The sequence below is a fragment of the Apiospora aurea genome, assembly GCF_038362705.1.
Source record: "Apiospora aurea strain CBS 24483 chromosome Unknown utg000002l_segment0_segment0, whole genome shotgun sequence".
In the NCBI taxonomy this organism is placed as follows: Eukaryota; Fungi; Ascomycota; class Sordariomycetes; order Amphisphaeriales; family Apiosporaceae; genus Apiospora; species Apiospora aurea.
Genome location: NW_027117389.1, coordinates 4,012,747 through 4,040,522, shown reverse-complemented (window position 1 = coordinate 4,040,522; position 27,776 = coordinate 4,012,747). Strand labels below are relative to the sequence as shown.

The window sequence follows — 27,776 nt, the reverse complement described above, 5'->3', positions numbered from 1 at the left end:
TATCGCAACACCATCGCTCATATGTCGTATCTATATAATGATGATCTTCATTCTCATTATTGTTAGCCAGCGTGTGCTGACCGCCCAACGCCAGCTCCACATGCACTGGCTGTCTTTATAGCACTGGAAGCCTCCGGCCCAACTCCCATCACACACACCACCCCCCCAAAGCAGCTTGTTACTGGTTGCCTTTTCACCTAAGCTCCTCTGACTTCACTCATCTTCCACCCACTACCTTCGGGCTTCTATTGCTCTGAAACCCATTCAACGCGTCCGCCACTTTACCTGCATCTTCCTTTACGCACATCCGCACGCGGCGATCTTGAACATAAACCACAGAGCTTAACCCTTGAGTTGTTCCACCATTCGCCTTTTGCTTCGTATGTCACAGAAGACGACAATCGAAATGGACCAGAGCGCCCGTCTGGAAGGGCTGCGTGAGGGAAGCACTCCCGCGTCCCCTCCCAAGCCCGGCCGCCCAGAGCTTGCCCCGGGCTGGGGCAGACCCATATCTGGCGAGTCTGTCACTGAAGATGCGTCAGAGACGCGCATCCAGCAGACCTCCACCGAGCCATATGTATGTATTTTCGTCAACTTGGGCCCCAAAGAAACCTTTTGTTTCTTTGTGGAAACACTTCAGCTGAAACGGTTTCCACGCTGATTGATACGTAATTACTAACGTGTGAGACAGGCTCTTGCCAACCAGTACTTCGACCAGGATGTCAACAGTCTCGATTTTTCTATAACTATGGAAGAACAGGCCATGTTTCCATTCATTCCTAGTGAAACCGTCAATGAAGAAGTCGATGTTCGTCAAGGTACGAGTCAGCAACAGCTGGTCAGAACCGGACCGACTCAGATTGCAACCGGCCGACGAGCCGCGTTTCCTCCTCGCCATGTTGCCGACTTGGCGAATGGATTCTACCATACCCTTCGCGACGGCCACTCCAACCCACGCATCTCGACTGGAGGTTACCGCGGCACCATGAGAGCTCAAGCCTCGCGGGTTGCTGAGAACGATAACTGCTGCCTGTTCCTGACCGGCTTCCCCGCGCACATCACCGTGCGCGAGTTCATCCACCAGGTCCAGGCCTACCAGCTGGGTAAAATCGCCGCCGTCCATATCACTCCCCCTTCTGCCAACCTCTCGAGAGCCGCAATCAAGGCCACGATGTGGAACCGCGAGGGCGCCGTGAGACTGCGTCACGCCATCGAGTCGCAGCAGATCCGCTTTGACGGCTACAACCTTCGAGCACTCTGGAACCGCCACCGAGTTGCTCCCCAAACCGCCGAGGACGAATCGCGCGTCATCCTGGTCATCGGCCGACCGGAGCAGGTCAGCCCGTTCGTGATGCTTCCTTAGTTCGGAGAGCACTTCACGTTCAAGCTGGACCGGCTCGTCGTCAAGAGCTTCACCACGGACATCATGTTCGTCGAGTACAGCTTCGGCTCCTACGTTAACCAGGCCAGCAACGCCTACAGACTCATCAGAGACACTTTCAACTCTGACCATGTCTTGGCTGTTTACCGGAACGACCCATGTGAGCCCGGACTCCTGCGCGCTGTAGAACAGTGATCGCCCCCTGCACAATATTGTGCCCGGAGATGGATTAGTTGGTTCATTGGAATGTATGTCAAGGACAGCTTCAAACCATAATACGATGAAAACTTGCTGACACTTGCTCATTTCAGGCCTTCCCACCGACTTCCACTTAATGAGAAAGACCCCTCGAGAGAATGGTAACTTCATGACAACTCTGGAGCCATCCAACCAGTCTTGTACACCCACTGGCCGACCAGTGTACATAAACAGACACCATTTCCACTGTTGTACTATGTATTCGTTACTATACCATTCTAGAATCTGCTTTCTTTGTGGTGTTCTTCACAAATTGCTGCTGTTCCAGAAGAGCACGCACCTAGATAGACAATGTATTCGATCTCATCACTTTCCCGATTACGTGGCAGTAAGTAAACGTGTGTATTTGTGGCTTTCCGTATTATGAGTATATGAGGGTGGTTATTGGCTGTGTTTTACCTGATATGGGATACCTTGTTACTAGGATATGAGTCAGCCCATAGCTACACCAGTCACAGGGTTATTTTCTGGAATAATTTGAAGTCGTTTCATTGTACTTATGTTAAGTTGTGAAAGTATTTGGTTTGATAAAGGCAACTCCTGCCACAACCGGGCATTGCCTACCTGCCAAGAAGCAGTGTCCTGGTGTCTTGTTTTAACATAGGCAATTTTCGTCCGTGATTCATATTGATTTCGTGAGGTACTCTTCAAGATGGAGTCGCCAGTCCGTTGTATGCCTTCACAACCTTCGGCCAAACTCAGTACTTCGTCCCAAGGTCTAGACGACAAGTCAATCAATCCACGTAGTCGTACATGGGATATTTGTGGTTACTACACGCGTATAGGTCCTTCGTAATCGCATACACTCATATGTCTGTTGCAAGACCCACGAGCGACGAATTGGAGAAACCGTGACAAGGAACAGCATCGTCCGGGGCATAGGCAATCTGGGTCCAAAGCCCACAGCGGCAACTCAAAAGCCATCCTCATGAGAAGCTTGGTGATTATTGGTGACGAGGCTCAACATGCTGTTGTACCTACTGTCGAGGAGAATGTTTTGAATATATAGCACCTAAACAGATGACCTCTAGTACATTTCTTATTTACGTAGTGTATCAGATAGCAGTAATTACTTCACCGTTCTAACGACGTTAGACGCGGTTCTTCTACTTATTTACTCTAGCATGTTGCGAGTTCAGGTTATGGTTGTGATATTATGTTGGAGGGAAAGGCAGGAGTGACTACTTTTCAGTTTCGCCAACACGTCTCAATGTCAACTGGAATCCACGATACGTATTTTCGACACTCCACACAGAAATCGGTAGCCTCACGACCTGTTTCGAGACTTGTTTATGACCTTCAGCTTCGGGCCTTGGAGTTGGGCCGTTGTGATGCCGTAGCCCCCGTGTAAGCCAGTTGTCTGGGGTCTTGCAAGATTGCCAGCATCATGGTCAGAAATAGGCTGAGCTGCAACGATTAACACTGCCTTTTGGACAGATGTTGAACAGCCATGCTCGTGGATAGGAGATCTGATTGACGATGGGGTTGTGGTGTAGCGGCAAATTTATGTTTCTCTGTACGTATCACGATGTCTGAATACAGCTTTACGACGTGGAGAGAACGAGGATTACTTGACTGGAGGATGGTCACAGATCGTACACAATTTCCATATGGGCTTTTGTTAGGTATGAAATCTGACGTGATACGTCAGTCAGTGGCCAGGCCTGCTACACACGGTCAAAGCTGGTGCTTATTCATTTGGGTACCCGACGCTGTCATAGCAGTAATATGTCATGAAAATGATCCGGGAAGTGACTTATGGGCTACATGACTCAATTGGATTACTTAACACGCCGATAATCTGGTCTTCCTCCTGGGTTAGGACAAAGACTGCTCACTCCGTAGACCAGTTCGGTATGGCTCATAGCCATGCCGTTGGGGGCTACAACATTAGTAGCTACGAAAGGGCAAGATCAGTGGGTCATTTGGCGTGTATTTCCTATTTTGGCAAAGACATTGTTTGTGTGTAGACAAATCCAGGTCGAGGCTCTAGATGGGATCAGCCTCTGGATATCAGGCCGCGGATATGATATGACGAAATCGGGCTAGTGGCCTGACTGAACTAGTCCGTAAAGATTCATTATTGGGAAGTTGAATCAGCCTTGACTGATTACTAGCTAGCTCGGCAGTCGGGCTAGTAATTTCTGCTGTGTAATGGCTGTCCGCTCTTCACATATAAGTCACCCTTCGCCCTGTCGATGACCAGGCTGATGTTTCAAAATCCAGAGTGTATAATCCTGTATATAGGTATCTTTATAGACCCTAGCAGGTGTTCAAGCCATAAGGGAGACCAGTAGTCCCACATTTTACAGTAATATTCATGGGGCTAGATCCGCAAGCCGGGCAGCGAGCCCAGTGGCCTGCAGGACTACGGTTGCGTAGGCCTGGGGCACAATCCAAGCCTTTTCAACGTAATGCTCTTGTGTAGGAAGGCTGTATTGTCAGTGAGCCCGAATTTGATCAGTCCTATTGTTCTGGACTCGAAATTGAATGCAGCTGGGGCCCCGCCTGGTTGATTCACCACACCAAGCACCACCCACCATCCGTACTTAAAGGACCTTTTCCACCCTCAACCCAAGGTCCAACCCATCCACCATCATCCATCTTTTTCTGAGCATCCAGAGCGACACTCAGAAAAAAGATTGTAACACCAACACAACCTTGGATCCTCTTCAAGAGGTCTTTCCCTCCCTTACTCATTGGCATCCTTCATCACACCTTGCCATCCTCCGTTGAACATTGTCGTCATTACTTGAACATTGTCATCCTCTCCTAGATTTTCATTCTCCTTCATACACAACAACCCTTCATTCAATTGTAGCAAAGACCACTGCAATTGTCTGCCATCATGTCGGACGAGCCGAACAAGGGCGACAAGCCGGGTAAGCCTGGCAAGGGTGGTAAGAAGAAAAGAGAGCCGATGAACGACGACTTCAAGCTCGTCATGGCTATGTTTTATGCCATGGAGAAGAAGGACAAGGACAGCTGGGCCGCCAATGACTGGGCCAAGGTCGCCGCCAGACGAGGCCTCAGCGAGGCAGCCGCAAAGTAAGTCTTTCCCATTTTTTTGTTTATTTTTTCCCGTTTCACTTTGAGTTACCCTGATCGGCCGACTGACATAATGGTTTCCTCAATATTTTTAGGATCCGTTGGCATGAGATCTGGAAGCAGTTTGAGGCCGAGACGAAGGACGAGATCATCACTCCACCGGTGATCCTCAAGCGCATCAGACGCAGCAAGCCGACCGCCAGCAAAGACCCAGAGATCGATGACAATGATGATGACGCCCGCCCCTCTCCTGCAACCGCCCCCAAGGGCGAGAAGACGACGCAGGAGCGCGCTGCTCCTCACGACGATGAGGACGGCCAAGATGACGGCAAGGACGTCTCGCCCGTCTCTCCCCCGAAGAAGAAGCGGGCCCGACGTGGCACCCGTGGAATCACTACTCGTCGCGCCATTGACAACTTGGATGACATCGAGGATGACGGAGAGAACGTTCCTTCCGTCCGCGAGCGTCTGACCTTCCCCAACTTGACCAACCCTAATCCCGATTCCTACGCAAGCCAGGTCCGTCGACAGGAGGAGGAGATGGCTAACCGCCGAGAGCAGCAGCGTCGCCAGGATGATTCTACGCGCAGCACTTGGGGCCTCCCTCCTGCCGAGGGCCCTTCCACAAACAAGGACGATCCCAAGAAGGACCATAAGAACAAGGATGAGGGCGAGGGTCCAGCCAAGCCCAAGAAGCGAACTCCCGTCCCGACTCTGGCGGACAAGCAACGGAAGGTCGAGGAGCGCGAGCGCCTGGCCCGCAAGCGCGAGGAGGACGAGGAGGATGAGGACAAGAAGTAAGATCATGCTTGACTTCAGGGCTGATCCTCAGAGGCAGCTAGAAAACATGAGCAACATGTACTTGGTCATGGGAGTTTTGTACGATAGGGAATATCTTCACTGAAGCTTGCTGATACCATGTGGTAACGACGCCACATATGGCAAGCTGGGAGTGCAGACTACATAGTAATACTTCATAAACCAGAATTCTACTTTCTGGAAACTCACGTTTTTCGTTCCGTTCTCCTCGTACTCACACGTCCGCCATGGGCCTCCTTGTAATCTGCTTAGGGACTTCCAGATTCATTGCTTGTATTCAATGTCACCTACCTGAATTTTCCTTCATAAGCTCCTATGTGGTGAGCTGAACTTCCAGTCAGACCTTTTCACCAACAACTTCTCATGCTTCAAGTTGTTTTTTCGACCACCAAAATCGCACTGAAACCACCTTAGACCTTTCATCAAGAGTTTCTTTCCCTCCCTGCACTTTCATCGTAGTTCATCCGAACACTCATCCATCCATCCATCCATTGCAGTAACGCACACTGCAATTGCCTCTCATCATAATTTTATGGGCATCCAAAGCAGATCTTAGAGAATACATTGTAACACTCACACTCCATTGAGCTCCATGAGCCGTTCCATTTCTTTCGTTTCCTTCTATTGCGTCACATTCTTTTTCATCATTCAGAATCACCACCGTCCTTCTCATACCACAAGCTCACGACCATTGATTCCATCACAGCAAAGACCACTGTGATTGCCGGTCATCATCATGTCTGACAAGTCCAACAAGCCCAGCAAGTCTGATGCCGACGAGGTCATCAAGGCCATGCAGGAGGATATCTGGCTCCTCGTCGCCATCATCGACCAGAACCAGATGGAGGAGAGAACCAAAGGATGGAAGGAAATCGCCGCGAAGCGAGGCCTGTCCACGGATGCAGCCAAGTAAGTCACTGCCACATGGACCACATAACCTACTTCGATTGACTTCCCGCTGCGAACATTCGGTTTGCTGTGAGGTTACTCAAGTTCCGCCTTCCACCCTCTGATCTTCTTCCCTCGTTGTCTCCTACGCCCTCGCACTGGGGATTATTAATGATTCACGATCGTTTTAAACCAAACCGTCACAACTACTACGGAACGCAACTGATATTTGTTCTTGCTGTTTTATAGGCAGCGATACGAGAAGCTGAAGAAACTATACAAGGCTGCAGCCGAGGGTGTGGTCCCTCCCAAGGCGATTGTCAAGCGTCGCATTCGTCGCTCCAAGCAAGCCTCCCTGGACGACAAGGACGACGGAGAAGAGCCTGACGGCGGAAACGACGTCCCCTCTGCCAACACGGCCCGTCTGGCCCCGCCTTCGAAAGCTCGCGCACACGGTACCCGTGCCATCCGTGCCCCTCGGTCCTCTCGCGCCTCCGCCGCCCCCCCTGCCCGCCTCCGGAACCACTCAAGGAACAAAGAGATCGAAGCCTGCCGACGAGGAGTCTGATGACGATGACGACGAGGTCATCCCTGCTACCCTGAGTGCCTCGGCGAAGCGTCAGATGCTTTCCCGTCGCTCTACAGCCAAGCCCAACAAGAAGTCTGGCAACAACGCCCAGGACGATGGCGAGGGCCTTCCTTCAACTCAAGAGACACCCGCAGGCCTTGTGCTCCCCAGCCTGCACATGCCGATCCGCCGCCACTTCTCTATCGAGGTCGCGCAGATGGACCGGGACAGCCAAGCACGCTCTCGCTGGCGCCAGGAGCAAGAGCGTCAAGACCGGGTCATGCGTCAGAAATTGGGCCTCCCCACTGGAGAGCAGGACGAAGAGGACGAGGCAGCCCTTGCTGCTCAGCATCTTGCTCTTCATGGCAATGACGATGACAACGAGGCTGAGAGTGCGTCCAAGCAGAAGAAGAAGCGTACTCCAGTCCCCAAGGTTGCTGATAAGCCCCGCAAAGTTGCTGAGCGCCTGGCTCGTCAGCGTAATGAGGACGAGGAGAAGGGCCAGGAGAAGTACGATGACGAGTAGGAGTAAGCCAATGCGCTTGAGTCATAGGACAACTTTCTATTTGGTTCATGGCATTTTGTACGATAGGGTTTGGAGATGATTTGCCAGTTTGCCGTTATACCATGTGGCAACAACAGAACACATGGTAAACGAAAGCACCATAGTAATACTTAATCGACAGAAAATAATCATTTCTGTTGTCTCACGTTCTCCCCTTACTTTTACTTCTGTTCATACACCTTCTAAATGCCTCCTTATAAAACAACCCATAAATCGGATTGCGCAACTTCTCTGGCCACCTGTCACGATGGAATATTCATCGCGGCAAGACATATTAAAACCAAATTATTATAGAGTATTAATGTAAGTAGGATGTAGTTCTTGTAATCTAACCGTGTTCGGAGCAGAGCTGAATTCAACCCAGGGACTGCCTTATCAAACAGGTTCTGGTTGATTCCGCCCACCTGGGTTTCCTTCAAAAGTGCTGCAGCTACTGGCCGCCTTCCAGTCTAGCTTATTTATTGCTGATTTTCAACCCACCAAGTGGTTCTGGATGAAGCACCAGTCACAAGATTTATTCAGAGCTTTTGCATCACTACCAAAAGCTCTTTGTGACATCCGCATTTTCTCCCTTCCACCATTCATTGCATTCTACATTGCTACACTTGCCTCCATCGTTGCACGCCTTGGTTCATTTGACGTCAACGCCATTGGCATTGCTGACTGTCCAACATGGCCGGCAAGCGTAACCAGAACAAGAAGGGCGATGAGGACAAGAAGGGCAAGAAGCCAAGCAGTCCCAACCCGTTCGACGACGACCATATGGACGAAGCCATGATGCTCGCACTCGCTGCCTACGAGGAGAAGCATCCGCAATTCGACGTGAAGGGATGGGACAAAATCGCAGCCAAGCGAGGCTTGACCATCGCTACCACAAAGTAAGCCATTGCTTCTGATAATTTGTTCGCCTACAATTATATGGAACAACAACTAATACATACGTTTTTATTGTTCATAGGATCCGATTCGGGGTCATCAAGAGATGGTACCAAGCAATCACCAGTGGCGAAATCCCACCCAAGCCGGTCAATAAGCGCCGTAACCGAGGTGGCAAGCAAGCCAAGCCGGCCCCCGAGGACGATTGGGACGACATCGATGATCAAGACGACGTTCCATCGGCCAACACGGCCCACCTTGCTCCCCCTGCCCCTCTTGCCCCTCTGCCGTCGCCAACAGGCGCCTGAGAAGAGCTCGTCGCACCACTACCAGGGCAGAGGGAAACAACGGGGATGGCAACAGGGCCTCGTCCACCCAAGAGACCCGAGCACGGCCTTTGGAGTTGCCGAGCTTGCGTAACCCGGTTCTTTCTTTCGAAGCCCAAATCCAACAGCTGGAAGAGGCAAGCCGCGAGCGTGTTCGCTGGCGAGAGGCCTTCCGCCAGGAGGAAGAGGACATCCTGCGTGAGTATGACCTTCCTCGTTGGGTCGAGAGTGGCGAGGAGGAGCCGGCTCGTGACGAGCAGCAAGAGGAGGAGCAGCTCCCTACCTCTACGACCACCGGAACCCAGTCCAGACGAAACCAGTCTGGTCGAACTCGTCTTATCAGGAATGAAGAATATCGACGCATTTTGGCCGCTCGCGATGAGGAGGCCCGCCGTCGCGAGGCCCGCCGCCGACAAAACGAGGAGGTTCTACGCGAGTGGGGTCTCCCTCGTGAGGAGAACTCAGAGGCACAGGAGGAGGAGGAGTAATAAGTTACGGTTATAAGCCTGAATGGTTGTGATTGGTAGAAGGATCCTGAAGTGTAGGTGCCAGACACAAAGGACACTTACTCGAGGAATTGTATTGCGTGAGAAGAGAGTTTTGTACGAATAGGTTTATGCCATTCCCTAAGGTTGTGGCCTTGAGTGTCGGAAATAAGACGCAAGGACCCTAGTATAAGTAGTTCACAATCAGAATGTAACTACTTCTGTCATCTGTTTTGTTTCTGGCGAAGATGTCCCTTCTATTCATAATACCTAAACCCAACGAACACAGAAAATGGCCCAAATTCTCGTGTATCATTTTCCCTAACAGATTCCGATCCAGCAACTAGTCCTAATCGAAGGCTATAAAAACAGCGCATGTTCTTTCATTATCGTCAAGACTTCATTCCCACATCTTTAAACCCTTTCACTTTCCGCATGATTTACTCTCAGGCTGCTTTACTACCTATCTTACACACTTTAATCCTATCCTGATAAAGACAGTTGCTATGATAAACCTACCATGGATAGCAATTCCGACGAGAACCTGAAGAAGAGCAAAACGTCCAAGGAACATGTCAAGTCAGGCCAATCCAACATGAACCCTGGCTTTGGTGGCTGTGGTTAGGAGAGTATGACGGCAAACCTTCGCTTGATTGTCACCACCGCAAAGTAAGCTTCATCCCATATCTCGCTCTCCCATTAACCCTTCAAACTGCCATCAGCAAAGCTCTGGAGATATTAAACTACCACTCAATGGAGGAGAGGGAGGGACGCCGACGTGGGAGACAGCAAACTTGGAAAAGAAAGTGTTATATAAATATTTATCTTCTTATGGTCGCATTGTTTGCTATTTTACTCGCTTCAAGTGCGAATAGGCTATAACGGGAATGTAGTTACGTTTGTCGTTGTTGTATTTATGGCGATTCCCCGCGACTCATTGCGCCTGTCCTCTTGATTCCCGATCTGCCTGCCACCTGCCCACCTGCCACAGACGAAAGCACTGAACGCACCAGATGTGCTGCACCCAAGCTTGGCCACAGCAGAAACAATAGCTGACGTAAAACTTTTACCCGACGGTCCATTTTACCAGTGGCCTTGAGGAAAATTGCAAATCAACCACAGTTATTTGCACAAACCACAAGGAATCTCTGGTAATTTCTACCATCAATTTCTTTATTTTGCACTCCCCACCTTGCTTTTATTTCTCTACGTCTTGCATAGCAACCTTGCAATAAAGTACATTGCTTCTGCCCGTCGCTACCATGGCTGGCAAGAATAACAACGACAACAACGACAACAACGACAAGGGCAAGAAGGGCGACAAGCCCAAGAGAACCCTCGAAGATCTGGAAGAGGAGAACTGACTCCTGATGGCCATCATGGAGAACAACATGCCCGGATTCGAGGTCACTGGCTGGGCCAAGATCGCCGCACAGAGAGGCCTGAGCGAGGCCGCCGCTAAGTAAGTCGTTCTTATTTAACACGTCTGATCAGATCATATTTAAAAGGCAAGAGAACTAATCAATGTTTTTCTTTTCGTAGGATTCGATTCGGCGTTGTCGAGAGGCGGTACAGGGAGGCCACCGACGGCGTCATCCCGCCTGTACCCGTCATCAAGCGCCGTCGCCGGCGCGCCAAGAAAGCCGACCCGGTCGACAACCTGGACGTGGAGAGCCCCGAACCAGAGCCCGTCCCCGAGGACCTCGGCGGTGATGAGGAGGACTTCAACAACGATGAGAACGTCCCGTCCGTTTACACTGCCGCTCCGTCCGCTGTCCTCCCTCGTCCGGCCCGTGCCCCGCGCCGTGTAATCCGACGCTCGCGCCGCGTACGAGGCGCCCAAGTCAGCAGAGACGAGGACCTCGATGCCCAAGATGACGGCGGTGATATCCCTTCCATCGCCGCAACTCAGCCGCAGCAGCAACCCGCCAGAGCTACTCGATCTCGCCCCGCCCGACGCACCCGGGATGAAGTTCAGGCCGACAACGATGGAGGTCACAGCGTCTTCCCTTCCGCCGCTCCCGCTCCCGCTGCCGCTCCTGTCGCTGCTACTGCCGCTCCTGCTGCCGCTCCTGCTCAGACGAGCATGAACACACGAGCCACACCGTCTACAAATCCGAATGCGAACTCATCCTCTTCAAGGCTCCGTCCGCATGAGGGAGGCCGGCCGCTCTGGCGCGAGCAGTTCGACCGAGATGACGAGGCTATGCGTCGTGTGTGGGGTTTGCCGTCGATTCAGGAAGAGATTGTGTCGCACGCAAAAGTGGAACTCCACTAAAGCGTACGGCAATAGTGGCATATGTGCTCAATGCGACAACTTCACCATGTCTGCCAGTAAGTTGATATCACGCGCCTGGATAGCTTCACGATGCTAATCCTAGCATGTAAAGTCATCGACTTCGCCCCAGGCTCGCATACTACTAGTGCTGGTGGAGGAGGTGGCGATGATGACCCTCCTCGCGGCCCAGGAAAGCTGCCCTATAAGCATAAGAACGACGATGAGGAGCTCTCGCCTATGGAAGACTTTCGACAAGCTATTGCCGCCAGCCGCGCTCAGCGCAAAAAGGCTGAGAAGAAGAAGGCTCGCTATGAGGCTAAGCGTGCTAAGCGCGCTGCGCAGCGTGAGCAGTCTTCCGTTAAGCGTGCTAAGCACGCTGAGTAGCTTGCTATTTCGCTTGCTGTTACTGTTGAGGAGCCTGTTCCCTTGCTTACTAAGCCTGTTGTTAAGCCTACCGCGACTGTTGCCAAGCCTGCCGAGCCTATCGCTAAGCCTACTGCCACGCCCGCTAAGCCTGCTGAAACGCGTGCCCCGACTGTTGCCATGACCGAAGACCAGCGCTAGGCCATTATGGCCTTTCTCGATGCCGCTGTCGCGCGTAGTGAGTTACCTGCTGGTGCAAGCTCGCTGATGCAGCCAAGCACCCCTTCGTCCTCTGGCCGCCGCGCTCCCCGTGGTTCTTCGGGTGAGAGCCCCAAGTCTGTTCTGGCCATGGTCGAATCTGGGGGTGTGTCGCATTAAGTACATATGCCACTATTGCCGTACGCTTTAGTGGAGTTCCACTTTTGCGTGCGATAGATTGCATACCTTCAGCAGGAACATGAGCAGGAGGAGAATGAGGAGGGCCAGCAGGATGAGAACCAGGAGTAAGCCACGCTCCTGGGATTGGAGGCTTCCTAGTTCAGTCGTTAAAGAAAAGGTTCACTCTTGGGAGAACAGTTTACTCGGTAAACAAAGTTCTACTAAGATAGGAATTCAGTATTCTGCTCTTAATAAAACTAACCTAAGACTACTATAAAAACACGTCCTATTTTAGATGTAATCGTTATTATTCCTTGTTTTTCTAGTCATAATATCCTATCGGCTTTTCTATGCCTGCCCAAACGCAGCATGCGTCACACCTTACAAGCCGCACCTAAACGTATAGGCGACATGGATAATAAACCAAATTCTTGGTATAGGATCCTTATCAACGTGCATTCAGCAGGTCACTATTGCAAAAAGGTTGTAACCCCACCATAAACGTTTTCCCTTATCTCCCAGAGCTCTTCCATCCAAGCCTGACGAGGACCTAAAGCTCATCATGGCCAATTTCCAGCACCCCGAGTTCAGTGTCGAGAATCGGGCCAAGATCGCAGCCAAGCAAGGCATGACTAAGGACACCGGCCAGTAAGTCACTTATCCCCCTTCCCCCCTAAGACACCTAGTTCGATTGAACTGTCCTATTTGGATAGTCACTTTATGTAAATTGGCACATTGCCTTTTAGATCTCCCATCACGTCATCTCAGTATTTCTCAGACACTGAATTACAGACTCACTTTCGAAACCCTGCGCGGCAATCATCTGAAATGTCAACTAACAAACAATTTACCATTCTTCTAGACAGCAATTCGCGGACATAAAGGACCGCTATGAGACCATCACCAAACGCCGCCGCCGCCGTGGCACCAAGCCTGCCACCGATCCTGATCCGAAGATCGAGGAGAACGAAGGCGAGATCGACGATGGCGAGAACATCCCGTCTGTCCATACCGCCCACCCTGGTCCACCCACTCCCGCCGCTGCCACTTCCCCTGCCCGCCGTGGCACGCGTCGCAACACCAGTCGCGCCGCCGCACCCGAGCTTGACGATGGCGGCGAAGACGTTGGTTCCGGTGTGGCCGCTGCCACTGCCGCTCCCGAGGGAACGCGACGCGCTACGATCCACAGCGCGCCGGAGCCCGACAGGCAGATTTGGGCTGGCCGCAGCAACGTCCGGTCCCACAACACCGCCGAGGCGCAGAGCAATCCGTTTCCGAATCCAAGCGTGGCCGCTTTCAGGGCCATGCTTCGCCATGAGGAACAGGAGAGCCTGAGACGCGTTCGTGTGCGCGAGCAGTTCGGCCGAGAAGAGGAGGCTATCCGTCGTCAGTGTGGCCTTCCTTCTGTTGACGAGGAGGATGCGATACTGGAGGAGGAGGAGGACGTCGAGGATTAGTTAATGATTCTAGGCTAAGGGGATTTTGAGTTATGGAAGGATGCTGAGTGATATTCCCCAAAAGGAGAGGCGTGCTGTTACAGGAACAGTATACTCAGTGAATATATTTATGTAGAATAAAACCTGGTTATTTCTAGGTTTCATAAAACTAACTGGGAACCTGTGATGTAAACAATCGTATTTGAGGTATAACTGCATTTTATGTCTCATGTGCCTCAGTCAACATTTCCGCCGGTTCTTGGCTTCTGGCTGGCCCGTCCTAATAGGTGCATCATGCGACATAATCAACGGGCCGAAAGTAAGTCAGAGGACAACGGCAACAATAGGCCAATGATAGTGTGGGAGTTGTACTTAAGCCCATTCAGCAATGATCTTTGGGAGGAATTTAACCCCACCATTCATACTTTACATCATCCCCCAGAGCACTTCTACACCTTTTGTACCGGCACACCTTTCCCTCCGCACATTATTCCACCACTCCCACTCTCTCAACCTTTTATCTCACTGGATCCCACTATTGCATCAAAGGCCACTGCACCTGAGATATTCAAGATGTCGAACAGCTCCGGTCAAGACGACAAGCCTGATAAAGGCGATAAGGGCGACAAGCCCAATTCTCCCAACAAGTCTGACGAGTCCATTCATATGGGTGACAACTTGAAGCTCGTCATGGCCGTTTTCGAGCATATGCACCCCGACTTCGGTATCGAGGACTGGGTCAATGTCGCAGCCAAGCGCGGCATAACCAAGGACGATGCCCAGTAAGTCAATCTCCCTCTCCCAAGCCACCTAAATGGATTGACTGCCAACTTTGGATGTTCGCCTGCGGTGAAATAAGACATTTGCCCTTTCGCTCTCCCATCATCATATTCCATCGCTGTTTTTGGAGACTCCTCAGTACACAAACCCACTCTTGGGACATTGGGTTGTAATTAATTATGTGGGAAGTCAACTGACGAATCAATCACCGTGTTTTTAGGAAGCGATTCAAAGCTATCAGAGACAGCTATGATGCCGCCATCCAGGGCGAAATCCTACCTAAGCCAGTCATCAAACGCCGCAACCGGGGTGGCAAGCGTGCCGCCGACCCTGTCCCTGAGGACAAAGACGACGGCGAGAACATGAAGAAGAAGAACCAGAACTAAGTACTGCTCCCCGAAAGGGATTACGGCAACGCCTCGGTATGCAGCTTCCCATGCTGATCCCACGATTCGCTTGCTGACAAGCTTAGCCTCCTTTGACTCGCCTGCAGGCTGCCCTCGATGGCGTAACACCAGCGAAGATGGATTGGCGCGAGGGACGTGACGTTTTACTCAATACGACTCGGTTACACTACAGCGTGGCAGCTTGTAGTACTATGTGGCAACAACAAGTCACATAGCAAGCTGAGGCAGTAGATACGCACCCGACAGAATACCATGAGTTCTGCTATTTTCTGTTTCTCATGGACATTATCGCATGTGACGGCAATATGTGGGAAACCCAACGTTGCAAATCCTATTTTGGCGTCTCACTATCTCCCAATACTTAATCATCAGAACCATATTCCAGGACATGCAAGGATGGTCGTCAAAATAAGCACCGCCGAAGCCACATAGTCAAGCCACGACGGGCCGAGCCCGCGTCGGCGTTCCGAACTTTGCTGCGAAGGTGGTGGAACCTAACCAACCTGGAGAGTTTATATTGACAGCAGTTCCTCGCCTTACCACTGCAATATCCCAACGGCCAGCGTCGGCGTTCTCGCTTATATCGGTCCTGAAGGTTGGCGTCTCCGAGAATGGGGGCCTTTGCTCCGGCTACTTTGACTAGAACCGAAGCCGAAGCGACGCGCGCCAAGTTGCGTGAGTAAGACGGTGTGAAAAGACCACAAGCCGCTGCGTGGGCCTGACTGTCGGCCAGCCAAACACGGCCTAGAAAGCAACGGGTGGTGGAGAATTGCACCATTGGACTTTCTCTCTTGAGGCTAGCGGGTACCATACGAGAGCGGGGACTGTGGAGGCTTTGTTCTTTTATTCCCGGCGCTTTGCACCACGCCCCCCGGTCTCGCTTCGGCTTCCGACTTGCTCATCTGTGTCGGTCGAATATCCGACCGCCTGTCCCCTGTCCCAATAAAATTTTCAAATAGTTTGCTCTTTCGCCCGCATCCCAAGAAGCAAGCATGCGCCTGCTATTCGAAGACACCACCACCTTCGCCTTCGCCTCCTGGACTCCTCCTCCTCCTCCTCCTCCTCCTCCTCAAGCCTAGGTCATTTAGGCTAAAACCAACCCATACGGACGGTGCGGCCCAAGATACATTGTGTCAAATTTTACACCGACAACTATCTCCCTTTCTTATCTCTTTGTCATATCTTGTATCTACCAACATGGCTTCAATTGGCGCCGACGCTAGCCTGACCATGGCCGAGCTAGAAAAAGTGCAGACACCCCGTAAGTCGCACCACCAAGACATCTCACCATCTAGTATTGTCACCATCCCTGGTCAGATCACTGAATCTGAGAAGAAGGCCGAGAAGGAAGCCGACAATGCCGGCGGTCCGCCGAACGGTGATGGGCCGGGCGACAGCAGTGTTGAGTCATCCGATGTCGAGGATAACAGCGACGACGAAGTCCCCGATGGAGGCGCCAAGGCTTGGCTCATGATTCTGGGCGCCTGGTGCTGTTCGTTCTGCAGCTACGGCTGGGTCAATAGTAAGTTGCATGCATCTCTCTCCCCAAACCCACTCTCCCTCCCGTCCTCCCCGCTATTCCTCGGGATAGATGCGGGTCCCCCCCCCGATCGACCGAGATCCCCTAAACCGACTACCTACTCGGCGCTAACGACGTCCGTCCGTGTTCTTCCCCCCGGTTCTAGGCGTCGGCATCTTCCAGCAGTACTACGAGAACGGCCCGCTCTCGGACTACACCCCGAGCCAGATCGCGTGGATCCCGTCCCTGCAGATCTTCTTCCTCTCCTTCCTCGGCCCCGTCATCGGCCGGCTCAACGACACCTACGGCCCCCGCGTCCTCGTGGCCGTCGGCTCCTTCCTGCACGTCTTCGGCCTCATGATGGCCTCGCTCTCGTCCGAGTACTACCAGATCCTGCTCTCGCAGGGCGTGTGCTCCGCCATCGGCGTCTCCGCCGTCTTCCTGCCCGCCCTCGCGTGCGTGAGCGGCTGGTTCGCCAAGCGCCGCGGCCTCGCCTTCGGCCTGCTCTCCACGGGCTCCAGTCTCGGCGGCGTCGTCTTCCCCCTCATCATTTCCAACCTGCTCCGCACCGTCGGCTACGGCTGGACCCTGCGCATCTGCGCCTTCATGATCCTCGCGCTGCTGCTCGTCGCCAACGCCTTCGTCCGCGCCCGGCACACCAGCAACACCGCCGCCAACCGAGCTCGCGGCGGCGGCATGTCCCGCGCCCAGATGCTGAGCCCCTTCCGCGAGCGCGCCTTCCAGATTCTTCTTCTGGGGCAGTTCCTTATTCCGTACGGCCTCTACGCGCCCATCACGTATTTGCCCAGCTCCGCCGTGGGTGCCGGTATGAGCGAGAGTCTGTCGCAGTACCTCGTGACTTTCTACAACGCAGCAAGGTGAGTCAAGCCAACCCAACTCGAAGAACCACACATATACGCTCTCTTTCTCTCTCTCAAACCTCCTATGAAAGGTACGTAGCTAACGTCTTATTCACCATAGTCTCGTCGGCCGCGCCAGCTCCGGCTACCTCTCCGACAAAGCCGGCCGCTTCAACGTCTTCTGCGGCGCCTGCTTCGTCGCGAGCCTCCTGGTCCTGGCCATGTGGATCCCGGGCAGCACCGACGCCGTCCTCGTCGCGTTCGCGGTCCTGTTCGGCCTGTCCTCGGGCGCCTACATCTCCCTCATGGCCGCGCTCGTCGCGTCCATCTCGCCCCTGGACGAGCTCGGCTACCGCAACGGCCTCTGCTTCCTCGCCAGCTCCGTCGGGGGCTCACCACCTCCCCCATCGCCGGCGCCATCCTCGAGAGCCCCGTCGGCGGCTGGGTCGGGCTCAAGGCCTTCTCGGGCGTCATGATGTTCGTCGGGACGGCCGTCACGCTGGCGGTGCGGTTCCAGAAGACGGGGATGAAGCTTTGGGTGGCGTTTTAGGTTACATGCCGGGGTTGGCAGAGGTTATTGTTCATTTCAAGTTCCTTGTAAGACTTGGATTTGGACTTGGCATATTTGGAGGACAGCTATCTGATTTCTGGGTATAAGTCCACCGCGACAAGGATCGGATAATATCAGAGAGAGGAAAGTCTAGACTGGGCTGAGGATTAGCTTCTATGCTTTTAGATTATATATAACCAAACATGCTTACGGTCACAGATAGCCCAAGGATAAAGCAGTCATTGGACAAATTGCCCTGTTTACCAATTGGATATAGAGCTACATTTATATATCCCCTGAAAGTGAGAAGCAGTACATCGTTTTCACCCCATGGGATTCAAAAATCCCACATAGCGTCTTGGTCCTCCCCGTAGTCAGTCACGGCCACAGTCTCGAATCCATCCCCACAGCACGTCCCACTGAACATGACGCTGCAAGACGCCGACTCGTGGGCGATGAGGTTGCAGAGGCTCCTGGCGTCGGGTCTCTCCCCGGGGCGGTTCCGCAGCATGCGGCGGGCCCACCCAAAGCCCAGGTCGTCCTCGGGCAGCCCCTGGTCCCGCAGGGGCTCGGCCCACGAGCCGAGATGGTCGACGTTGTAGCAGAAGAAGCGGCTCCCGGCGCGGGGCTCGAAGTGTCTCACGCGCAGGTCCGCGACCGTCGCGCCCTTGAGCACGGTGGCCATCTCGAAGAAGACGCACCCGAGCGCCCAGATGTCAGCCGCCTCGTTGCGCGGCTCGACCCGGACGACCTCGGGCGCCGCGTACATCGGCGTACTGGCCGTGTCCGCCGTCGTCGTGCCGCCCGTCAGCCCCTCCCAGCTGTGGGCGATGCCGAAGTCGGCCAGGTACACCTGGTCCGCCCGCACGATGACGTTCTGCGGCTTGATGTCGCGGTGCCGGATCTGCGCGTCGTGCAGGTACTGCACCGCCCTGGCCAGGCACCCGTAGAAGCTGCGCAGCATCGAGAGCTTCTCTTCATCCCCGCGCGCCGCGGTAAAGAACTGGTCCAGGTTGCAGTCGCCCACGGGGGAAAGGATTATGGCGAAGCATTTGGCATCGGCATACGTCGACACCTAGTTTGGAGTGGTTGGTTCTCGTTTGTCAGCATTTCGGCCTCTGACCGTAGGTAGTAGCTGAGGTTTTTATGGAGAAGGAATGAATGCAACACCACTTACCAATGATACACAGTGCCGATGTCTCACTTTCTTGAGAATATCGAGCTCGGTCTTGAAGCTTGCAAAATTGGTTTTTCCAACCTTGGGTCTCGGAAACCTTTTTCTCGCGTACTCATTGTAACTAATGGTGCTTGTCACCTTGTCCACGGAGCCATGGGCGCCTTTACCCAAAATCTTCTTGCATACGAAGGGGATGTCATCATCTTCGCCAAAGAAGGCGTGCCGCTTGGCTCCGGACTCGAGCTGATGTGCCTTGGAGCCTTCATACACGACCTTTTGTATTCTGAGGAAGTCGGCCTGTGCCGATTGTGGTAACGAAGGGGGCAGGGTCCCCATCTCAAAAGGGAACCACATGTCGTTCATGCCGTTCAGTATGAAAGTGTCGAGCGCGTCGGCCTGGTCGATGAGGGTGAGGACGGTGTATAGTCTGGGTACTATGGACCAATCCTCGCGTTTCTGGGTGCGTAGGTACGCCGATATGCGCTCGAAATCCAGATCCGAATATGGAGATGTGGGCACTTGGTGAGCGTTGGGAAGTCTGGCACTGAAGTCCAGCGAGACCAAGCCGCTTCTCATGGCAGATTTGGCCCGCTGGATACTGCCTGTTGTGCCGGACTGCGCGGACAGTGACATATCGCTTGGGATGGACACTGGAGATGCGATCGATGACTCCGCCTGACCAGATAATGCAACAATGCTCGCATTCTGCGGGTAGGATTGGACTGACACCTCCGCATTTGCCGATTTCACCTGGCTGGGTAGAGAATGGACTTCACCTGAGGCTCGTTGCTGGGCTCGGATGGTCTCTTCATCCAGAGGATCTGATGGGTCGTTTCTGGGTGTTGCTGGAGGCGTCAGTAATTGATTTGCTGAACCCCTCATAGGTGGGGTGCAAGTCCGAGCCCCAGATAGTCTTGCATATATCACGGAGCCCTCTATCACTTCGTCGGTAGTCAGGGCGTCCTCGCACATTGCAGGCAACGGTCCCTTCCGTGCTGCCTCATTAGGCGACCACTTGGGTGTCGGTGGATGTATTGTGTCGAGCTTGGCATCTTTTTTGTTGTGGCCAACATCATACAGCACACTGCTCGTGTTTGAGCACATATCAGCATGAGAGCTGACCAGTCTGGCTATGGCTTGGCCTATTTCGTCAAGTTCCCGATGACGCCTCTTGTAGCTTTCGACGGGGGCCGATTGTTTCAAATCCAGCCAGGTTCGCATAGCCTCTATCCTACCCAATATGCCATCGGGAGGGGGCGGAGACGACATGTTGTGAACTTGGTGCTGCATCTTGTCAATCTTTTCGTCTAGGCTTGTCCGCACGCGGACCCGGCCGAGTTCAGCGACATCAATGGAGTAATGTCGCTGCTCGTTGGCAACCATGTTGACCATCTGGTAGGGCTGTAGCTTTCCCATCTGATTGAGTTCTCGATCTATCGTTCTGCCGGAGACCTCTTCTCGAAAATGGATGGTAGGGTGAAAGCGCTTTAGCTTCATCGTCACCTGTATTTTGAAGTTGTAGTGGATGATATCAGGAATCAGGGTCTCGATACCGACAGTGCCGAGCCACATGTTCTCCATGGCCCCTTGTTCATCGCCTTCGAAAACGTGAACAGGGGCTGGACCGGGAGTTCGCCGAAAACTAGGGGTCTTTGCTGCGTGAAAACGGCCGTCGACTATCCGGGGACACTTCGCTTGGGCATCCCACGTGATGGCGGTGCTTTGCTCCGCTGGCAGGTTGGAGTACCGCGGTAGAATCGTCTTAATCGTCCCATCCGCTATGCCGATGCCAATACTCCAAGGGGTGACAACGGTGGCGGCGAGTGCGTGGGGCATGCGTCTGAGGTTTTTCTTGGGGTCATCGAACAACAGAGGCGCCATGTATGCCATGCCAGTCACCTCGGCCTCTGGCTGGTTCAGGTAGCGAATCACGGAAGCCCCTCGGAAGAAGTCCTCCAGCATCCTGCGCATCTTGGGTATCCTATACGACCCCCCAGCAGCGATGACTTCGTCGATCTGTTTTCTCCTCAACCTGGCAGACGCAAGTGCCCTTTCAATGGCTTCTGTTATTGACCGGAAGCACTTCTTGCATAGGGATTCGAAATCCCGCCTGGTGACTGTCTCTCTGAAGTCCTGTCCGTCCCAGAAGCTTTCAATAAACACCTCGGTATGATTCATATCGGTCAATTGCCTCTTGGCGGACTCGCATGCGCTGAGCAGCCTTTGCCTGGCCCGCCGCTTGCCTCGACCCGCGTATATGTTTATCCCTTGCTGTCTCGCTTGTGCCTCCAGGTGATGCCACAGAAGGTTATCAAAATCGTTACCGCCAAGTCGGTCCGACTCCGTAACGTCCATGTGGAACGCTCCCTGGACCATGGATGCGATGCCAATATCCAAGAAACCCGCGCCTATTTCGATGGCCAAGACCTTGGTCCAATCTTTCTTTGGCTGACGCAACTGCTCGATGGTACGTGTTGCTAGGATCCCGTAAGGAGTTGGGACCAGGCCAATGATGCTGAAGCCGGCCACCTCGGCGGCGTCCTGTACCATGCGCCGTTGCTCCTGGGTGAAGCATGCCGGGACGTTGATTAACGCGCTGAACCCGTAGGGTCCGAGATACGCCGTGGCGTCCCTCTTCACCTGGGCAAGCAGCATGGCCAGGATATCGAGGGGAGAAAGTGTGCGTCGCTCATTTCCCACCTGGACAACCAGGCCTGGCGAGCCCCTCCCTCAGGGGTCATTGATGACTTTGAACGCATATGCCCCCAGTTCCTTGGGAGGTACGGGGTACCCGATGAAGCGTTTGGCGCCGTCCACGGTCCTGCCCGCATTCTTCGCCGCCCTCTTCTTTGCTCTCTCTCCGAACAGACGGGATGTGGTCTGTTCGTTGAAGGCAAGGTAAGACGAAAGGGAGGAGTTGCCGTCCTCATCGGGTATAAGATCCACCTTCCAAGACCCTTGGTTGGACTCGCGATAGACGGCGGCACGGATATGAGATGTGCCAATGTCGACCCCTATTGGCCAGACCCGGGTGAGCTGGTCGGCCATGGCGCAAGGGAAACCAGTTTGACGTAGGTCGGAGGTAGTAAAACCGTCAGAGACTAGGGTGGCGGAAGGGAAATCGAACGATTTACGAGCCGTTTACGTCCCTCCCCCAGCCTCATCGTGGAGTCGGGCGTGTGTTAGTTGAGCTGCAGCATTCCAACTGCCGTGCCAATCAGCGCCGCCGCACGTAAATTGCTGCGCCCCCCCTCTCCATGCACGCACACCGAAAATGCTGCGCCCAGTAATACGATGAGCTGGCATCAGTCGGCGGTTTTCCCTCTGCGTATTCCCTCCTCCGACATGGACAACCAATCTCTGGAGGTCACGTCTATCCCACCCTCCAGCTAATTGCCGCAGCTTCATCATTGCTAGTCCGTCACACAGCGCCGATTGTACGTAGACGTGCAGATTCAAATTTTCCATACTAGAGAGCACCGAAGGCCACCCTGGATCATGGCGGAAGCAGCGGGCCTCGGAATAGGTGTGGCTTCCCTTGCCTTCGAGCTCTTCTCGGGCTGCGTTAAAGGTAATGAGCAATCCCGGACCCCTGATACAGTGCAATTCCTGACTTACTGACCTTACCAAGGGTACAGATTGATCCTGGGGGCGATTGATATGCCCAAAACAAGCGGTCATCTGCTTGTCCGGCTGCAGATGGAAAAGGACAAGCTCATTGGCTGGGCCATGCTGGCCGGCATTTCCGAGGAAGAAACGCAGCTGAAGCCCAGCATGCGGTTCAATCGACACACCATGGTTGACACCCTGAAGGAGATCCAGACGCTCTTGTTAGATTTGGCGAGGCTCAGACGCCAATACAAGCTCGAACTCAACATTGCGGAAGGGTCAACCCAAGCTGAGGCAGAACAGCCCGTCAATCAAACCGGGGGAAATGCCGCAAATGCGACAGATGACCCAGTACTTGATCGTTACTCACGGCTGGAGAAGAGGGCCCTGGAGTTCTTCGAAAAGACAAGACAGGTCCCGAGGAAGCTCAAATGGAGCGCTCTGGACAACGACAAGTTCGAGGAGCTCCTGGCGAACCTTGGCAAACTCAACGACGGAATGATGGTTTTTCTCGAGCCATACGACCGAGAGCAGCTTTTAAAGAGGCAGGAAATCACGCTCATGCAAGTATTGCAAGTCAGTACAAAGGTGGATGACCTACTTGGCCTCTTGCACTCACAGGAGGCAGCCAATGCGGATAACCGACACCGTCGACAGCATATGTTTAGCGACAATAGCCGCCAGACATATGCCGAGAGATTCGAGCGACTCACCCGCTTCAGGGCACTTAACTTGAACATTGAGCACGGCGGCGCAAGGCAGACGTCATCTATCTCGCCACGAAGCGAATATAATAGCCGCATCTCACGGGATGGCCTCGAGCTCGAAGATCCCGTTCAGTCACAAACTCTAGAACAGTTCTCCTCTGGACGATACCAGGGCCAATCGGTCTGGGTGGAGTGGCGATACTATGAGCCTCACGTCGAACAATGCGACGATGAAGATGACGAAGACATCCAAGACAGCCGCGAGCCGCCTCCATTTGTCCATAGCCGCATTGCGCGTATGGCCGACTTGCTACGGGGCAAAGACAAACCGCCCGAGTTCTGCGTTCCGGACTGTGTCGGCTATGTACTAGATACGCAGGGATGCCGTCTTGGGCTTGTATACAAACCCATTACCCCTGCTCTAGGATTTATACAGCCACCAGTGTCGCTCCTGGATCTGTTCTCGGAGAGAAAGAAACCATCCTTAACGACTCGCATCCAAATGGGCCGGCTGCTGGCCTCGTCCATCTGGTACCTGCACGCCACGCAATGGTTGCACAAAGGCCTGCGCAGCCAGAACGTCGTATTCGAGACACCGGTAGACTTCAAAAGTGGCCTAAACTCTGGTACACCACGACTTGTGCTATGCGGCTTCGATTACTCTAGGCCCGCCGCCATTGACGAGACAACGGAAAGCCCCGTGGGCAATCTCTGGCATGAGTTGTACCGCCACCCCAACGCCCAATTCGACTTCCCCGTGAAGGCCGCCGGGGATTCCGCAAGCTGTACGACATCTACAGCCTCGGGGTGGTTCTCTACGAGATAGGGATGTGGCGTCCTGTGCACGCGCTGCTCGGAATTGACACGGAGTCGTCCGACCCGGGGTCACGACTGAAGGCATCCATGGTGAAGACGGTCCGGAGTCGACTACTGGCTCAGGATAGCCTGGAAGAGCTGGAGGCTCAGACAGGCTCGCTCTATGCAGGCTGTGTGAAGTCTTGTCTCAGCGGCGACTTTACGGAGGAGGATAACGGGTCGGGAGAGTATGGTAACGAGAGCAGGTTGGTTGCAGAATTTTGGGAGAATGTTTTGCAGAAGCTTGAGTCTACATGTGTATAAATCAATGATCTTGCATGACATGCAGACACCATTCATAGAATTGGCTGATCCCTGCGTATCCATAACAAGTATCACTCTGGTATTGATTGGGAAAAGTCATCTGGTCAAGGGTGTGACGATTATAGCAGAACACAACACTATTGATCCCAATCAAAGTCTATCGGGAACGATGGCAAGGATTTTGTTCATCTCACTTACCGACTAAGGTAATAAACAAAGACATTGTCGTTTCCACATGTAATAGCCCCTTTGCATTCACTCGCAACAGTCTTCATTGAGTAGGTCTTTGTCCACCATGAATTTAATAGGTCTTGGTTGATCTTCGTTGTGACCTGTCCTGTTTTCAAGGTGTACGTTCCTCGGACTTGTACCTATATAAGATGCAACCCCTACTGGCTGCCCCCCTTCACTGACCCCCCTAAAATAGATGTAAAAATCAACAACAACAGCAATAGATAGGTCAATTGAGCAACACACACTGTATTTTAAGGTCTGTTTCGGCTCGTGCGCACTATAATAGAGTTACCCTTACTACTAGCTCGATTTACATTAATTTTCACCACTTTACCGGCGCCCCTTTTCGGCCTTTTCTTTAGCTTTCCTTTTTTAACGTCCTCTTAAACCTCCTTAATGTTTACTATATAAATAAAGCCCTTATTAGGGTCCTCATCGACCTTCCTCCTCTTTTAAGCCTTTATTTTTTTAGATCTGCCTTTAAACCGGCCTTTTCCTACTTTAACCGGCCGATCCGAGCCGTTAAATTATTAATACTTTTACCGAGCTTTTTTTATAGTAACCTTTTAATTAGATTACCGGTGGTAACCTTTACACTAAGCATCGCAGCCCTTAAATTTTTAACCTGCCGCCTGTTTTTCGGCGTCTTAATCTTTTTAGCCTTCGGTTCGGCCGGCTGGCGCGTATCCTCGGCGGTAATAGCCTCGTCGATAGCTCGCATTATATTAAAGCGTCGGAGCCTATTATTTATCGGCTTTTTAATATTAAAAGGGTAAATACTAATTACTACCTATTTATTAACGATAACTTTAAAGGTAAAGGTTATTTTACGTGCTTTAGCCTAAGCTTAAAAGAAATCCCTTTTCTTAACGTAGTTATTATTAGTAATAGTGTATACTAAGTTAAGCTTTTTCCGGAATCTCTTTTTTAAGACCTTAAAATAGTTAATATTTAAAGGCTAAAGTATATAAGAGTTATATAGTAGTAAATAAAAGAGTTATATTTTAGCCTTTAACGCTATTAATATAAAGTTATCGTTAATATAATTTCTATATTTATTAAGAATTAAAAGCCTCTATTAATTAAAGTTATTAAGCTTCGTTAAAGGAATAAAGATTTTTTTTAATTACTTTAAAGCTATAGGATTAAAAGTTTATCTTTTTAATAACGCCTTAAAAAGCTTAATCCTTATATTTATAATTAATCTCGTCCTTTTTTTAAAGGAATTATTATTATTAAACCGATTAACTTTTAAATATAATTAAAAGCGATAAAATATTATTAATAACATTAATACACTTTAAAATAATTACTTACTCGCGATTAGCCGAGTTATTCTATATTAAACTTTAATAGGCGGCAGGTTTAATTATTATAATATTTTTCCCTATTATTATCGTAATTCTGTGATAGGAGCAGAAGGAACGGGGCGTTTACGTACCGGTTCCGGCTTTACTCCGCCGCCCTATATATATAGAGACCTAGGCCCCCTAGAAATATAAAAGGATAAGCGTTAGCTTTGTCTTTTCATTACCCCTTACTTATCGTTACTACTTAAATTCGTGCACCTTTTATAATTTTAACGTTTCTATAATAACCTATTTAGTAACGATATCGACCTCGAAAAAAAAAAGGTAAAGCCCCTGTAAAGCGCGCCCTCTCCGATTTAAACCCGGGTAAAAAGGCCTCGGGAACGCCCCGAATTTACTATAAAAAGGAGATCCCCTTAAGCCTATAAACGACGTTATAGTTAAAGCCTCGAACACCACGGGACTAAAAAAAACTTCTCTCCGAATCCCTTCGGATACGCTTATAAAAAAAATAGAGCAGCTTATAACGAGCCGTACTTCGTTTAAATAACGCTTTAAAAAACTTAACAATTAGCGATTACGTTTTAATTACGCGAGGAATAATAAAAACCCTTTTTCGCCTTTATTACCCTCGAATAGCGGTAACGATACCCTTTCGGCACCCGATAAGCGCGATTAAAGCTTAAATTACTTTAATAACGACGCGAAAAGGGCTTTATTAGTTAACGACTCGAATATAAATTTTAATAAGCCTATTAAATTCCGTTACGAGTAACTAAGCTTAATTTTTATACGAGCGTAATAAAAGGCTAAATTAAAAAATTAGGGATAATTTACGACACGGCATTAAAACTATATTAACGTTCGCGCGCACGTATTCTATACGCCCGTAATTAAATAACGCTAAAAATAAAACAATAGTTTCGGTTTAAAACGGAATCCTTTATAAAAAACGAGGCGAAATAGTTACAAAGTAATTAAAAAACCTTTCGAATTTAAACGAAATTAATAATCCGAAACCCCGCTAATAAAAACGTTATAATTAATTTATAATTAAAAAAACCTATTAGCTCCTACGTTAAAATCCGAGGTAGTTTTACAAGTATTTATTATTCCTAAAAAGCTAAATATATTTACGCTTTAATAAAAAACGTGCACACTATTTTTTCGGGAAACTCCTTTTATTTTTACGTTAAAATATTATAAGTTATTATAATAACTTCCCGAATCGACGTAATAATATAATCGACTTTACGAAATAACGATAAGAAATCCTCCCCGTTTTTATAAAAAACGAAAAACCTTATAACCGAACTAAATTAATTTTAAGGAAACGGTTTTAAAACGAGGAGAACGTTACCGAGTTTAAAAAAGGGAGTTTTAAATAGCGTAAAATAAACCTTTTTAAAGCTCGATAAAATATTATTACCTTATCGTTTTACTAGGGTAATATATAATTTTTATTTAATAACACCGCGAATTATTTTAATTTAAACTAAGTTATTTATTACCGATACGGGAAAAAAGGCTATTACGTTAATAAATATACAGCCCCGGATATAACGCTAATACAGTATATATCGGGAAATAGCCGCAGGTTTTAAACGGAGAAGTACCCTCCTTAACTACTAGTTTAATTATAGAAGTATTTAAAACTTTACGGACCCTTATTACGGTTATTATCCCATTATTACGCTTTACCCCGGTTTATACGTTTATTAGTTTAAATACTTATTTAAGGGTAAATATAATTAATTACACTTTCGCCGAGGAGGCTAAGTTACCTCGAGCCCTATTTCGCGTAATATTAATTACGTTAATTAATAAGTTATATA

General features: G+C 51.0%; 10 protein-coding genes across 10 annotated transcripts; 8 read left to right on the top strand and 2 right to left on the bottom strand.

The window, feature by feature from the left end:
* Positions 1–406: 406 nt before the first annotated feature.
* On the top strand, positions 407–1,576 carry PG986_003612 (uncharacterized protein; the record flags this gene model as incomplete). Its single annotated transcript, XM_066839834.1, has 3 exons — positions 407–577; positions 692–1,336; positions 1,364–1,576. 3 exons carry the CDS (start codon positions 407–409, stop codon positions 1,574–1,576), a joined length of 1,029 nt encoding a protein of 342 aa, XP_066704898.1.
* A 2,911-nt stretch (positions 1,577–4,487) lies between these two features.
* Positions 4,488–5,488, top strand: PG986_003611 (uncharacterized protein; the record flags this gene model as incomplete). Its single annotated transcript, XM_066839833.1, has 2 exons — positions 4,488–4,687; positions 4,783–5,488. 2 exons carry the CDS (start codon positions 4,488–4,490, stop codon positions 5,486–5,488), a joined length of 906 nt encoding a protein of 301 aa, XP_066704897.1.
* Positions 5,489–6,242: 754 nt separating this feature from the next.
* Positions 6,243–7,488, top strand: PG986_003610 (uncharacterized protein; the record flags this gene model as incomplete). Its single annotated transcript, XM_066839832.1, has 3 exons — positions 6,243–6,415; positions 6,644–6,794; positions 6,838–7,488. The coding sequence occupies 3 exons, from the start codon at positions 6,243–6,245 to the stop codon at positions 7,486–7,488; spliced, it is 975 nt and encodes a 324-aa protein (XP_066704896.1).
* A 630-nt stretch (positions 7,489–8,118) lies between these two features.
* PG986_003609 (uncharacterized protein) lies at positions 8,119–9,788 on the bottom strand (the record flags this gene model as incomplete). The annotated part of the gene is made up of 4 exons (XM_066839831.1): positions 8,119–8,395; positions 8,661–9,050; positions 9,299–9,398; positions 9,734–9,788. The coding sequence occupies 4 exons, from the start codon at positions 9,786–9,788 to the stop codon at positions 8,119–8,121; spliced, it is 822 nt and encodes a 273-aa protein (XP_066704895.1).
* Positions 9,735–10,578, top strand: PG986_003608 (uncharacterized protein; the record flags this gene model as incomplete). Its single annotated transcript, XM_066839830.1, has 2 exons — positions 9,735–9,793; positions 10,452–10,578. The coding sequence occupies 2 exons, from the start codon at positions 9,735–9,737 to the stop codon at positions 10,576–10,578; spliced, it is 186 nt and encodes a 61-aa protein (XP_066704894.1).
* A 15-nt stretch (positions 10,579–10,593) lies between these two features.
* On the top strand, positions 10,594–13,690 carry PG986_003607 (uncharacterized protein; the record flags this gene model as incomplete). The annotated part of the gene is made up of 4 exons (XM_066839829.1): positions 10,594–10,676; positions 10,757–11,398; positions 12,756–12,881; positions 13,096–13,690. The coding sequence occupies 4 exons, from the start codon at positions 10,594–10,596 to the stop codon at positions 13,688–13,690; spliced, it is 1,446 nt and encodes a 481-aa protein (XP_066704893.1).
* Positions 13,691–14,242: 552 nt separating this feature from the next.
* On the top strand, positions 14,243–14,835 carry PG986_003606 (uncharacterized protein; the record flags this gene model as incomplete). The annotated part of the gene is made up of 2 exons (XM_066839828.1): positions 14,243–14,451; positions 14,670–14,835. 2 exons carry the CDS (start codon positions 14,243–14,245, stop codon positions 14,833–14,835), a joined length of 375 nt encoding a protein of 124 aa, XP_066704892.1.
* Positions 14,836–16,053: 1,218 nt separating this feature from the next.
* PG986_003605 (major facilitator superfamily domain-containing protein) lies at positions 16,054–17,785 on the top strand (the record flags this gene model as incomplete). The annotated part of the gene is made up of 4 exons (XM_066839827.1): positions 16,054–16,378; positions 16,542–17,253; positions 17,357–17,618; positions 17,663–17,785. 4 exons carry the CDS (start codon positions 16,054–16,056, stop codon positions 17,783–17,785), a joined length of 1,422 nt encoding a protein of 473 aa, XP_066704891.1.
* Positions 17,786–18,122: 337 nt separating this feature from the next.
* On the bottom strand, positions 18,123–22,010 carry PG986_003604 (uncharacterized protein; the record flags this gene model as incomplete). Its single annotated transcript, XM_066839826.1, has 3 exons — positions 18,123–18,860; positions 18,963–21,662; positions 21,711–22,010. The coding sequence occupies 3 exons, from the start codon at positions 22,008–22,010 to the stop codon at positions 18,123–18,125; spliced, it is 3,738 nt and encodes a 1,245-aa protein (XP_066704890.1).
* A 450-nt stretch (positions 22,011–22,460) lies between these two features.
* Positions 22,461–24,397, top strand: PG986_003603 (uncharacterized protein; the record flags this gene model as incomplete). The annotated part of the gene is made up of 3 exons (XM_066839825.1): positions 22,461–22,533; positions 22,594–24,063; positions 24,105–24,397. 3 exons carry the CDS (start codon positions 22,461–22,463, stop codon positions 24,395–24,397), a joined length of 1,836 nt encoding a protein of 611 aa, XP_066704889.1.
* Positions 24,398–27,776: the final 3,379 nt, after the last annotated feature.